Here is a 15,290-nt window from a genome sequence, read left to right as displayed (position 1 = left end):
CGTCTGTATAGCCAGTAGCAACATAACTTGTTCTGCCTCTCTCAGCCAACTATGCACAATCTAGTTTATTTGCGGTAAACTAGTAAATGAAAATGTGATGTTTTGTGCAATTTATTTAATTTGTTTATTTATGTATGTTTGTTTTGTGTGTTCACTTTGACGATAGTTAACTATGAAACACTGAATAATTGCTAGAACTTTTGGGACTAAATATTATGAAAAGGATAAAATCCTGTGATCACAAGGACCCATCCCTGCGAGGGATTGTTCTTTCTAACAGTAATAATACAGCTGTATTATTTTTTTTAGCAAAATGGTAATACCCATTAAAACTACAGCTATGCCTTCAAAAAAACCTGAGTCCCAAAAGTAGTAAGTCTCATAACTTAAAAGTCAGCAGTCGGCTATCTGTAATGGGATGAGCTAGGATCAGCCGTTTGCTCACATGTTTGTGTGTGCATGTGTACTGTGTCCCTCCGATTCATTGTGTGCTCGTAAGCTGCACTGCCATGTTTTCACATGACTCTGTAAACTACACATAAACATACTGTGGTTTGTGTTTGTTTAGGTGAGAGAAAAGCACCTGAACAGGAGCGCAAAAGTTGCAGCCTAGTGAAGTGTGGGCAAAGTGCAGTGATGAAGGCCCTCTGCAGAGGATGCTACAGATGTAACAAGTCTTAGCGGAATCGGAGAAGAAGAGTCCTTGCTCCATGAAGATGACAGCAAAGTCCCACACTGTAAGGTTAAGTTCTGTGTTTTTAACCAAATGGCATTATGTGAATATGGGGACTTAAGTTCTCATGAAAAATAACTTTCCAGAAGCCGTGTAATGTTTAATAAGAGCTTCATATAATCTGAGGGTCTCCAGAAAAGCTGTGTCTCATCTTCACAAAATGCTCTAAACATAAGAAAACATTGAAGCAGATCACTGTGTGTTAGTAAATATGCTGGTTTAGCATTTTATCGCATCAGATTCAAAAGGTAAAACCAATTAAAAATATAACTTTAAGTCTGAATGGGTACATTGTAGCATTTTTATACTATAGTTCTAATGATACCAAATAGTAATGTTTACTTTTTGAAGGGTATGAAATCAATGTTGTTGTCGTACTTAATTCTTAATGCACTGTGAGGCACTCAGGCTTTGATTTAAAACTCAAAAGAATTCATACACAACCTGAACTTTTCCACTGCCTAATATGACTTTATGCAGAAACATTCATTTAAATTAGGCAAATATTAGAGTTCTTGTAAATGCAAATGATGCTTTCTCTCACTGAAATGAATGGCAGAACGTTAAAGGTTCTCTACAGCAGGGCTGTCTAGCTGCTCCCTTAAGGCTATGATCCTGCAGATTTTCCATATTTCCACGTTGCATCACACCTTACTCAAAATGAATTCATTATGCAGAACTTCACATGTTTTGGGATTAATTAAATTTGAGTCAGGTGTGTTGGAGCAGGGAAACGTGGAAATCCTGCAGGACTGATGCCCTCGAGGTCTGACTTTGGACATCTCTGCTCTACAGCAACTTTCATCCCTAAACTTTATAATGCATTGAAGTTTCTGAAGCCCGGTCTTTTGTCCTATTCTCTATATTTGAATAGGTAATAATTTTCTTGGTTTCATATTGATATGACCACCATAACTTCAGTTTCATACAAGATTTCAATGCGGTGCAGATGATTTCTTAATATCTCAAAGTTTAATTCAACGAAATGCAAGAATGCATAATATGGCATCATTTACCATTAATATTTATTGTTTTTAAACATCTAATGAGTAGCTTACCTTACAGTTTGACATATTTCATTATTTACAGAAAGTTTAGGAATTTTTATACAAGGTAGCACTGACTTGTTAACTAACAGGTCATCTCTGAGATCATTAAATTGATTCTTAGCTGATGATGCAAGGATGTTCATTTTGTTTTACAAATGTATAAACAATTGAAGCATTTGTGTACTTTGTATACCCTTTTCACTCAATTATCTCCCTCCCTCTATCAATGTTCCCTCCATGAATTGTTTTAGGCCAGTGAGCTTCCTTTGGAGGAGCTGCTGGCTTTGTATGGATATACAGTTCCAGATCCAGAGAAGGAGACCTGCCTTATGGCTGCCAGCATGCCAGACATGACACTGAGCAAGGTATGATTCATCCCAAAGCATACAAATATATACTGGTCACCTCTTGGATATTTCATATTACTTGCTTTTTTTTTTTTGTTTTTATTGACTAAATTATTATAGACTGATTTTTTTGTTTGTTTGTTTATTTGTCATTTTTTAGAATAAGCCAATAAATGTTTGCACTACATTTTATTTATTACACATAAGTGTTTTTTGGGGTTTTTTGTTTTTTTAGAATATAAGGTTTTTGTTCTGCTGACTTTGCTTCACTCTGCTTTCTGTTGTTTCATTTTATTAATGTCCAGGGACAAATAACTGATGATCTTTTTCATGGAGAAGCGAAAGACGCACTGGCTTATGATCTCACCTCCTCAAACACTTCAGATTTGCTGCGTCGCCTCCAGGGTAACACACAAAGAGATGTGCATTAAGACACAACTGCATAATATTTTCAAAAGATCACAGTTCTTACAGCTAAAGAGAGTTTTATAAATGAATGGTTGGTTTAGTTACTTTAGATTAATTTGAACTGTTCAGACCTTTTTCTAGTTAAAGGCTAGGAGATATTTTTCAGGAGCATTTTTTATTATATCACTTAAAATTCCCATCATGTAAATGCTCACACACACACACACACACACACACACACACACACACACACACACACACACAAAAACATCATCTAATCGTTTTTACCAGCCCCCTCTAAACAATTAGATGAATTGTCTATCAAACTTGATTGCCATTTTTCTCATTGTCTTAACCTCTGGTGTTCTGTCTCTCCAAGGTGGAGATAAAGCCACATCAGTCAGCTCATCAGATGAGGACTCTGATGATGCCTCTATTCCCTCCAATGAAGAGCACAAGGTAGGTCACTACAGCCAATCACCATTTCATTTCACTTTGTCTCAATAGTTTCTGAGCCACTTCAAGTTAAAATGGGTTTGCTTGTAAGTTGCAGTGTGCAAGTTTTTATTAGAGAGAAAATAAATTTTAATGCTTTACAGTATTATTACAGTAACAAGTTTTTGGTCGCATGTCCAACCAAAGTAATCTCATTCTGCTAATTATGGCTTTCTCATATTTGATAGACGTTTAAATTGTATTTTTGAATGGACAGCATTAACACACAGTAATGGTAAAATGCCTTACTTTGAAAACTTGCTTAAAAATATTATCTTTTGGGACTTAAATATTATTTTATGAGATATACAAGTCATAGTATTCTGATTTATTTACTTTTTACTGTTTTTTAGGATGGGGATGGGGGGGGGGGGGGGGGGGGGGGGCAGCATATGGGTCCTACTTTATTTAACGTTTGGCCTCTATACCTCCTTTGTGGTTGAGAAAATGGGTTTTGAATTATCACTCTGAAATGTTGAATATTGAGATTGGATTTATCCTCTCAGTCAACCTTGATGCTTTCTGGTGGACAGACACCCATTCACACCAGTTTAACTGGAATAAAAGTGAGCAGACTTCCCTTCATGTAGGAAATGATAGAACCATAACTGTGCATCATGTTGATTCTCTGCAAGCTTTCATCATGTGTTTAATCACCATCTTCATTTGAGGATGACCCAGAGCTGGGAAGTACTTAGTTGGCTTCTTCTTGGGTTGTGACTGCTGTGGGCGCTGAATTCTATATTCCTGTTACCTGGTATACTGGTCAATGTCCCATCTCCAGTATAGATTGAGATCCAGAAACTCCACAGTTTAACATGTAACACCACATCCAGCACCATTTTAGTGCACCAACCAGTTCAAAACAGGTTTTGAGAACCAGCACTGACACAGAACCCCAGCTGGTGAAAGGGCTAATAGAACCCCATATCATCACGCTCCCCCCAATGTCTCACTGTTGGAACTATTCATTTACGTTGTTGGTCAAAATCATTTAAATGACATGCTGGGCTGCTTTTCACCAGAATACAGTTATCCAAGCAATGGAACGTGTTTTTAGTGTTCATCAGGCTTTTTATTTTTTCCAGTTAAGTTTTGATATCCATAGAGTTTCATGTAATGCAACATCTTTTGGGTTGTCTGAGCTGTTAAAGCTCTATTCCACTGTTACTTAGTTGTCTCACAATCAGACTTCTCTACCACGTTTCTGTGCATCCAACTTTTCTTAAACATTGCTTTTTCTTTTTTATGTCCATAGATGTTGGCATTATTCTAAGGTGTTTGTGTTTTTAATAATTTCATATTGAAGTGATATTGAATAGATGCTGTATTCCTTTAAGAATCTGAGAATATTCCTAGCAAGGAGTCTTAGCTTAGCAGTGACAGAGACTCTTATCTTAGTGAGGAGGTTTGTTCGGCTCTATTGATAGATGTGAGTCATCATCTCAATAACTGTGGTTGGTTATTCCTAAAAACTAGATATTAATACACTTTTGGTGACAATGGGCATAGAATGGATTGTTAAATCAATAGACTCAATCATGGAATTTAATCTCTACAAAGAATGTGTAATTATAAACAATATTTTGCATAAAAAGAAAACCTCTGTTAAATTAATAAGCTATAATTTAAAACTATCCTACAAAATGTTTGAAATCTCAGTCCCACTTGTACAGTATCCAGATGCTGACATTTATTTACCATGCTGGTAATTTTTGCACTTTCAACGTTTCAACTCTATTTTATATTAACATTTCGAATTTTACTTGTTTCTAAACACCTCAGTGGTGTGATCATTTCCAGTGATGTTGCATTGTGGCCATGGGTTTGAGAAGTAAGAGCATCTCTAGTGAGATCAGCCCCAAGCATGATTCCTGCACAATCCAAGCTGCAGTGTTTAATTCACTGTCACCCAGTGTTTGGAGAGCATTTCTCATGCCTTGTCTGTCTGCCATTTTCTCCTCTGCTTAGGGAACTCTTCAGTCTCTTAAAAGTCCACTTCCCTGCTCCTAACAGATCTCCCTTTAGAAGTTGTCTTAAGAGCTAAGATTCTCTAGGAATACCTATTATCTTCACAAGGATCCACTCTTCACTCTCAGGGGAAATTCCAAGAAAACGTCACGATTCTAAGAATTGTCTTAGAGTTTGGCCACAAGGAGCAATTCTTTTCACCGAGAAGCTTTAGGAATAAGGCCCCGGGTGTGTAGTCACTTATTTCTAAACTATACACAAATACAGTGCTGCATTTTATGAATGAGCCTTGACCTTTGCAGGCTTATTCAGTGTAAACATAACTCCATGGACTCCTCTTCTGGACCTGTTGAACTGCAGCTTCTTCTTCACACACTCGATCTTTTCTTGATAGAGTTGCTGTATTTTTGACTGGTCAAGAATGCATCAGTCTACTTATTGTTGTTTTTAGTTTGACAAGCCATAAAGACAAGTGGAGGAGAAAATCCTACCAGTTCCAAATATAAAACACATAAGTGACTCTGTTGCTTTAAGTCGCTCTACTAGCTTTTACAGATTTTCACATTTTTGCACCCCCTAACAGAGTAATTTGTCTTGCATCTTGTTTCTTCTCCGAGCTCAGTCTACCCAATAAAAGTCTCTCTGATATAGACCGTCATTTGAGCTCTTCTTGTGTCAGGTATCTTTCTGTTTCTCAGATCCTCTGATAATGTCCTCTTGGGTTTCTTTCCTGAATCAGCCATAAAACACATTCAAAATGGCCACTTTGTTGATTTTTGGTAAATGGTGTGTGATGTAATGCTTTAAATGAAACACAGCTGTAACCTGATGGCCTGATTGGGGGGAAAGTAGTGAAGGCATTTTTCAGCCTTGAGATGCTTCAGGGCAATGATAGCGCTATGATTGTGCTTAGTGAATGTCAGTGTGCCATTCAAGCATGTCAGGGACACAGAGTTTTAAGATTGGAAACGTATGTTTTATTGCTTTATACCTCATCTCGTTTTGGTCAAACTACGAGATTTTATGGTAACTGTAGCACACAGCACTGATTTTAATGCAGTATTAATTCCATATCAGCATAAATCTCACATATTTTTATGACATTTTCTTTGATTTTGTCCTCAGGAGATCATGGTTGGCTCCATGTATCAAGCAAAAATCCCTCCATTAAGCCCATGTAGCTACCAAGAAAGAGGTAAGAACCTTTCTCTTTTTTAGAGGGGGGGTCATAGCATCTTTATAATCAGAGAAAATTAAAACATTTCTGGAAAATTAAAAAAAAAAAATAATTGCAAGCTCCCAAGGGAAAGTAAATAGAAGTATGGAAAAAACAATCAACTAAAAGTTGGATCTCTGATTTAAAAGTCAATATAACCTCACCAACTGCAACATATAAATCCATTCCAACTTGTATGAGTAAACATTTTGCTGTTTGTACAAATGTGCAACTGGAACACAATTAACTAAGATTTGATGTTGTTCCATTTCCCAAACTAAGACTTCCAAAGGATATGGAAAACAGTATTTTTCTGATCTTTGTCATCCATTTCTTTTCTCACTCTTTTTCTGCTCTTTTGTTCTTTAGCCTACTGCAGTGAAGACCAGCTGCTGTGGAAACCAGGGGTTTTGTCAAGTCAGGAAGTGGAAGAGTTCTTGCTGAATGCACAGAGGCCTTGTGGCCAGGAGGGGGCAGTATGGGCACAAGGCACTACAGTTCAAGACAATGAACAGGTATGTGATTTAAAAGAAAAGTGTATCCCAAACAAGACAAACCAAAATACAAATGTGTAAAAAGTCTCCCACATGTTACACACTGTCTTTGTGTTAAATGCCTTGACAAGCTGGGTGAAAATTTAGCACAAAATGTAGTAGAAATTGAATGACTTATTAAATCTCACCTTCAGTAATACTAGTTGATTTAGTATTATAAACCACTGGAAAGTCTGATTAGTCAACTTTAGAACTAGGTATAACTTGAAAGATTTATATTTCTGTGGAAGGAGCAACACATCTAAACATGTGGGGTACCCAGGGGTGAAAGTCATTTTAAATTCTTTCTGGTAATATTGCCAACACCATAATCTCTCTCTCTCTCGTGTCGTGCTTTTTAAAAGAGTTTGTGACTTACATGCACCTTTCAGCACCTTAATCTAAAAACAGGACACCAGTAGGAGAATATTGCAGGGGATTCTTGCACATTTCTAGGGGGCTACTCTCCACACATTTAGCTGTGCTGCTCAGTCCACAGGTGTACTATCTCACAAGTTGTACCTCAGTCTGAAGGGTGGTAATGAGGCTTTCCAACAATGTGTAATAAAACACCAGTTTGTATTACTAAAGGGGAGAAATTATCAACCAAACACAAATTTTCATGCTTTTTTTTTATTATACTTTATTTGCTTATTTTGGTTTTGATAGTTCTTTTCTTTTTCGCTCCTCCTTTTTCTCTCTGCTTTCAGGCCCTGTATGAGCTGGTGAAATGCAACTTCAATGCAGAGGAGGCACTGAGGCGACTACGTTTCAATGTGAAAGTTTTCAGCGGTGAGACCCTTCTTGATGGACTGTTTTTCATTTTGTGTGTATTTGTAAATGTTTTAAAATCCTATAAGTCACAGTCCCTGTTACAACACAAAATTTCACTATCATAAATATGAACAATTTTTGTCATTGTGCATCTCAGAAAATCAGATCATATGGCTGAAATATGCTAACGATGTCGACTGGCTTCAATGTCTCCAAATATCAGTACTGGACTTTTAAAGGCAAACAAAATTTAGATGTTTCTCAACTGGCTGCCACATAAGTGTGACGTTAATTACTTAATCACTGAAGTGAGTAAAAAGGTGAATTCTTTTATCTGTTCAAAGTCAAATACTTTCTAAAAATACTTCATATCAACCTGCAGATTTCCACTGTTTGACTTCATGTCTGTGTGCAGCACAAGCTGGTGACCTCTACTCATCAAAGCTTGAATTTAGACCCAGCTCTGTCCTTATAGTTTAATTGTGCTATAAATAACAAGAATATAATACTAAATAGTTAATTCTAACATGTACATTTGTTTCACTTATTTCTAGTGCTTTATTTCAGTAAAATCCAGTTCTGTGTCTTAAATTTAAAATAACTTGTAGCACTTGAACCCTGTTTTTCTTATCCACCGTCATTAGATGAGCTGTGTTCTTGGAGTGAGGAAGAGTGCAGGAACTTTGAACACGGCTATCGGGTTTATGGGAAAAACTTCCACCTCATTCAGGCTAATAAGGTGAGAGCTCAGGGACCCAAATACAAATCATTTTGCTTTGAGTGTCTGGAAATGTTTGACCTGCTTTATTCAGTCAGTTGAATATTTCTATTTTTTGTCCCACAAAGCAAAATGTTTTCATCTCCTCCTCAGGTACGAACGCGCTCCGTGGGTGAGTGTGTGGAGTATTACTACATGTGGAAGAAGTCTGACCGGCACATTTACTTTACCCAACAAGCGACTAGGTTGAGCCGAAAGAAGTACAGCCTGCAGTCAGAGAGCATGTGAGTACTCCTGAAACAGCAGTAAATTATAATAGACAGTGGCTTTTATCACAACACATTTGTATAACTTACTCATGCTTACATAATTTTTGTTTTGCATTTCAGTGAAAATGCAGACCAGGATGGGGAGGGCAGGGATCTCGAGGCACGCAACAATTCTTCGGGCTTGTTGTCACACAGCACCATGAGCTCTGCACAGCTGGAGTCCCCATTACCTCTTCATTCAAACCTGGACCTGGACAAAGATGGTAAAAATCACGGTTAGTTGACATGCTGAGCATTTTGTCCAACGACTGAAATGTTTTCACACAACTGGCCATCACCACATGCGAGCAGTTCTGATTCAAAAGCTTAGAGACATAGTTCAGTTACATGTTGACTTCTTCATACAAAGAATGGAAAAACTATAGAAAATTAATGGTAAATTGAACTGAAAGCAGATAATTGATTACTTCTTCAAAATGTCATCATCATTAAGCCTGTTATTTTATCTTATAAATGTTGAAAACAACATACATCTACCCATCTGTCTGTGTGTAAACCACAAACACATCATGTCACACATGTTACACACAGAGTTAATTGCTTTTTATTTTGTTTCATTTTTTTACTTTGGTCACATGGTTTGTCATTTGTTTGACATCACATATTAAGTTTTTTTTTTTAAAAAGCATTTCTTTGTCTCCCCACCTTTGTTTCCCCCCTTCCACTTTGTCACATCTGTTTTGTGTTGTTGTTTTTGCACGCATGTTTGCATGTTTGTCTGTATGTGTGCATGGTGTGCATGTTGACACGGTGCTCCAGAAGAGGAGGGTCGCCCCAGGCGAAGACGAACTCCCCGCTTTCTCTTAAAGCCATGACTTCAGTCCACACAGGCCACAGAAAGCAGGCTGGGCCTGCAGGTAAAGAGAACAGGATTAAAAACAATAATGGGTCATTATGGGTAAATCACATTAACTTCAGTCAGTTATGGGTTGTCAAAGTTTGCTCAGAGCTGAAGGAATGAAGCTAAAACAGACAGCCTTCTCTGGAAATGTGGTCGTAGTAACATCACTTATTCACTATTATTGTTTAAAATATAACACTTTTAAATCTAATTTAAAAGTTTAAATTAAAATATGGCCGGGTTTTAGAAAATTAGACACACAGCTGATGTTGTAAATGATTTGTTGTAGCAGCTGTGGTACATATTGGCGCCTTAAGCCTATTTTGATCACTGTAAAACGGCAAAAAATCCATTACACAGAATAAAAACAAACATGCTGCTCTTACTGGGAATGCATGGATTGTCACATTGTATGCCGATTCTGGCGTTTAAAAAAACCTTTTTGGAAAAGGCGAGTGATCCAGACAGGTTTCCAGTGTACCACAGGTCCATCAAGGAGACAAACGAGACAGCATTCTCACTCATACTTTCATATCGGTGTCATTTTAGAATCAACCCAGCATGCATGTTTTTGGGCTGTGGGTGGAGTCAGAGCAGACAGGAAAAAATCCTTTCATGCATTTGGACAACATGAAAACTTCGCATTAGAAAATGTCCCAGCCCAGATTTGAACCAGGAACCATATCACAGCTATTTGTTGTACTCAACAAAGTCAAATGTAAAAAAAAACAAAAAAACAGGCAATTTCATTTCAACTGGGACACAACTAAATATTGGTTACTTTCATTGGTTGATGTTTTCCTATTTCCCGATTGGCCAGTGGAAGTCAGCAAACTGAATTTTGACCAATAACAATGCTGGGCTAATCTATCTGTGGATTCCTAGCTCTAACATACGAGGTTTGACCAAACAAAACCAGTGCAGAAGTTCTAATATCCCCCTGCTTTAACATATGCCTATATTCCCTTTTCCTAGTGATGTCACAGTGTCCAGTCAGTTGTCAAAAAATGTTGCAATTTTTTACTTTAAATGTTCAATTTTCCTGAGTTAAATCTCAGTTTGATTAAAATAATTTTACTTTGCTGTGAACATGAACTAAATTAAAACAGAGTACTACTCCAACAGAACAGAAGGGGATTTCGTTGATCCTATTAATCTTTCATCTTTTATTGATCTATCCAGATGATGAGTTGGTGATGAGTCTGTCGGAGCTATGTGGTGATGAATGTCCTCAGCAGCTGTTTGAATGTCCATTTTCTTTCCCGTCCATGGACAACCTGCGAGATCAAAGTTCAGAAAGCTGTTGTCCCTCATCTCAAGTCCAACTGCAGTCCCAACCTTTGGCTCAGAGCTCTCAGTGGGCCTGCCAGAGCTCACCGTCCCACCACGGCCTCCAAAGCTCCTGCTTCTACCAGCTACACATGCGTGGCGAACATTTTGCTTCTGAAGGCTCAGACTGTGGTACAGCAGGGGACGGGGCTGATGCCCCACATAGGCTGCAGGTGGAATTTAGCCTGCCTGCCGTCTCACCTTCTTCGTCTGTTTTTTCGTCACACTTCCAGGCATTTGGCAGCCTGCTGCACCCGTCACCCATCCAGCATCCTCGCTCTTTGACACAGTGAGGGGACTTGGAAAAATAAAAACTGAATGGTACTCTTTTTTTTTTTTTTTATAAGTTGTTCTGGATGGAGATCTTCACACCGGGATCAAAGAAACCAGGAAAAAATATGTATTTACTGAACGTTTGGAGAAATGATGGACCTGCTGTGTTGAGGCCAACATGTCCGTCAAATGATTGACACTTGAAGCTTCTGTCCAATATGGTATGGTGGCAGTTTTAATCACTACTGTCATGCATTTATCATCTGTATCTCTAACAATTTATTACTACAGTCTGCACCAGGGCAGGTGTTGATTGGCTACAGTGAATATCAAATTGTAAAAGCACACTGTCCACTGCGACTGTCCACTTTTCTAAAACAGAATGAGGACAACTGTAACAATTCCTCCTTTGTTTTCTTATAAAGTATGAAAGGTTTGACAGGTACTAAAACCTTTCCCAATTTCTTACAACGAGCCTTTTTTTTTCCCCTTTCCTTTACTAAGTACAGATACTGCTGTCGTTATTTCAGATGTGTCATTAGACAGTCTGCATATGTTTAAGAATCAGCTTTGTAAATCAAATCAAAATTTTGAATCTCCTCAACTAAATCTGTAACTAGCTCTCCTTTGATTGTATGTGGCTGCTTTCTCCATGCTGCCTTTCTGTAAATTTCACATGTGTTGTGTACACCCCATGAGGATGTGGAGCCACGTAGGAGCAACTAGGATTATTTTGCAGTATTCCACTTTTTTTTTTTTTTTTTTTTTTAATAGAAATTATTGATTCTTGCGCTTCCTTGGAACTTTCACTTCTAAATGTATAAAGATTCCCTGCTTCGGCAATAACTTCTCATTTTTAGTATGTTAAATTGATATCAACCAGAAAAGAAAGAAAAAGGTTAAGTGGTACAACTTATCAGTCATAGCATAAATTTTGATCTTCAAAATAATTTATTTGTCAGTCATCTTCCTGAACAGATATCATCCTGTTTATCCAGTAAGAAAAATGATTGTATTTTTACAGCTTTTTTGGCCCCGAGATGATGATGTCGTTTAAATCTTATCATAAAATGGAACTTTAGTCATCTTCTGTTTTGTCTCAATTTTCCAGCATGGTTCCAGCTTCCTACTAGCACTACTTGTTGTTTCTTCCTGCCCTTTATTAAAACAGTAAATAGCATAATTTTATTGAAAAGACAGGTGTACTAAACAAGCTTCCTAACAAGCCTTTAAAGTAGGGGTGTCCAACGTTGGTCCTTGGGGGCCACAATCCTAGTTTACAAGTTTTCAATGTATTAATGCCCCAACACACCTGACTTAAATTAAATGGACCACCCAGCTTATGAAGTTCTACAAAATTATCTCATTAGTTTTAATCAAGTGTGTTGGAACAGGTAGACATAGAAAACCTGGAGGAATGTGGCCCTCAAGGACCAGAGCTGGACACCGCTGCACTAAAGTTTATTTCGTTAGAACAGATTATGCTTCAGATAATTCCGCCTTATTTCAGATTGCCAGTTTGCTTTATTAGAACAAGGTCTACATGAAAATGATGACAATAACAAAACAGTAACAAGATTCTGTGAAACATCTTGTGAGTCATGACTGAAGTGAACGTGGTAAGATTTCAGACTGGGACAGGTGGTGGCCATCAGGAATTGTTGTTGCTTATTTATATATAAATAAGGAGATGCATATCTGTTTCTTTACTTCTTATTGGAGGTGAAAATTATGTATTTATTTATGCATTTGCTTAAACTCATATGTCTCGAAAGTTTAGTGAATCTCTAATGAGAAGAAGAAAAAGTCCAACAGAGGGGAGGATTTAGATCCGCTTTCCATATTTTCTTGTATTTTTCATGCATTTTCTCTGTAAACGCTTCAGCTCTTCCTGTAATCCTTTTTAAAATATAAGTCATTTCAGATCAGTTTTTGTATGGACTTTGTTTACATGTAGGGTGTTCCAGGTAAAGCCACCAAGGCAGGTAAAGGAGTGAAATTCACTGCCTTTTGTTTATTCTTTATTTTAACTTATATTTCTATTTCATACTTCCTCCCTTATGTTTATTTGAAATTAGTATATTTTTAAAGTAAAAAAATTAAGTTTATTCAATTATTCAATTAAGCAGTGGAAATACTTACATGTATTGTTGCTGAGATACTTTGATGGTTTCTGCAACTTCAGCACTTGTAAAATGGACAGTCTCATGAGCTGGAAAACCTCTGACAATAACATCTTTTAATGTTAGGAGTGAATTGTAAAATGTTGGCAGTTTCATGTGAAAGTCATACCAGGAGAAAGTGAAAGTACATAAGAACTGAGATGCTTGTGTATTTTGATCTGTCCTGGTGAATCTGGGTAGATATTGTGTTGTCTGTAATTCTGAATCCTTGTAAAATTCCTCATTCATTTATCTGGTGCCACTGAATTTTCCAAATTACCTGAAACTAGTTACAGTTTCAATTAAGCTTTAAACACACAGAAAAGATGTTTGCACTTTACGTTAGATCTCTGTTATCAACATAATACAGGTCATTGACCTTTGACAGTTACCTGGGAATCTTTTTGTTTGTGTCCGCAAACATGTTCTTGAAATATAGAACTTGTTGCCCAATTTAGGTGCTTGTAATTTTTCTATTGACTGTCACCTCTTTGGTTTAAAAAAGGGCACATTTCACAGATGAGCTCAAGTATCCAAACAATTTTAAAATAGTTAAGCTTTAGCATAATTAAAAATGATAAAAGCAGTACACACAATTTTGTGTAATAAAATGCAAATCACAGCATGAAAAACATTCACCCTGCAAAGTAAAACTATGACAAAGAAATGAGAAACAATGCTGCTTTTGCTACACAAGCTGCTATTTTAGTCTCAGTTCCTAGTGTGTTAAGTCCTTTTAACAAAAGGATAATGTGATGAAAGAAGGAAATGTAAAAAAACATTAAATAATTAATTTAATGAAAATTGTCAAATACAATTTTTTGAAAATGTGAATGTATTTAAAAGTTGATCATTGCAAGTGTAGTACAGAACTAAGGCATTGTGGGAGCAGCTGGGATGCACAGTCAGTAGCTACTCTGTTACGCTGTGAGCTAAACTTGTATAGTAGCTTTAGCTTTTGAAAACAATGATTTCCTGAGAGGAAGGACTAGATTTTTTTACATTTTAAAGCTTGTTTTTGTTTTCCAATTTGGATTTTGTCTGGTGGCACACATAATTCTTGCACATGTTTCCATAATTGTAGTTTAAAGATTGTTAAATTTACAGGCTAACACAGCAGCTTACTAAATTGGTCAAACCAATGACACCAAAAGCTACAAATCCTGTAAAGTTATTCAGCCAATCAGGCATGGATATGTTCAGACCAGCCGTTTATCTCAAGAACATGAACTAGTGGAAATTTACAAGTACCTTGCTAGCATTGGATTGGACCCCTTTTTACCTTCAGAACTTTCTTAGTTCTTTATTGCATGGATTCAACAAAGTGTTGAATATTTTTTCCTCAGAAATCTTGGCCCATGTATTCTATCCTAAAATCCCACGCAGTTGCTGTAGGTTTGTCAGGTGAACATCCATGTTGACAATTTCTTGTTCCATCACATCCCAAAGGTGCTATTGGAGAAACAGTGACTGTGGAGGCCAATGGAGTATAGTGAACTCGTTGTTTAATAAACCAGATGATGATTTGAACTTTGTAACAAGGGGTGTTTTCCTGCTTGTAGTAGCCACCAGAAAGTGGATACACCATAGAGGATACATGGTTGGCAACAATACTAAAGGCTGTGGCATGAATATGATGCTCAGTTGGTTCTAAGAGTCCCAAAATTTGCCAAGAAAATGTTCCACACACCAGCAGCAGCCTGAAACATTGATACAAAGCAGGATGGATCCATGCGTTTGTGCCATTTATGATCCTAACTGAACACCACGGCTGAAATGGAGACTTCAAAACCAAACAACGTTTTCTGATCTTCTGCTGTCTGGTTTTGGTGAGTCTGTATTGTAACCTCAGTTTCCTGATCTTAGCAGACAGGAGTGGTACCTGCTTTGGTCTTCTGCTGCTGTAGACCTTTAAGTTTGGACTTGTACATTCATAGATGGTGTTATGCAAAACTTGGTTGTGACAAGTATTTATATGTAGTTATTTGAATTACTTTTGTTTTTCTATCATCAAACAAACCAGCCCACCCATTCTCCTGTGACACCCACAACACATTTTAGTGAATACAAATACTTCTTATTGGATAGTTTCTCTTTTGCAGAGCATCCCTG

At 37.2% G+C, this 15,290-nt stretch overlaps 1 protein-coding gene across 1 annotated transcript; it reads left to right on the top strand.

Moving 5' to 3' along the window:
• Positions 1 to 633: 633 nt before the first annotated feature.
• mier2 (mesoderm induction early response 1, family member 2) lies at positions 634 to 11,615 on the top strand. The gene is made up of 11 exons (XM_079244695.1): positions 634 to 737; positions 2,034 to 2,147; positions 2,435 to 2,534; positions 2,917 to 2,996; positions 6,129 to 6,198; positions 6,589 to 6,734; positions 7,463 to 7,544; positions 8,171 to 8,265; positions 8,398 to 8,528; positions 8,634 to 8,776; positions 10,597 to 11,615. The coding sequence occupies exons 1-11, from the start codon at positions 711 to 713 to the stop codon at positions 11,034 to 11,036; spliced, it is 1,428 nt and encodes a 475-aa protein (XP_079100821.1). The 5' UTR covers positions 634 to 710; the 3' UTR covers positions 11,037 to 11,615.
• Positions 11,616 to 15,290: the final 3,675 nt, after the last annotated feature.

The sequence above is a fragment of the Telmatherina bonti genome (genome assembly GCF_933228915.1).
Source record: "Telmatherina bonti genome assembly, chromosome: 8".
Lineage (NCBI taxonomy): Eukaryota > Metazoa > Chordata > Actinopteri > Atheriniformes > Telmatherinidae > Telmatherina > Telmatherina bonti.
Note: the sequence above shows the minus strand (reverse complement) of the source record. Positions and strands in the feature narration are given on the sequence as shown.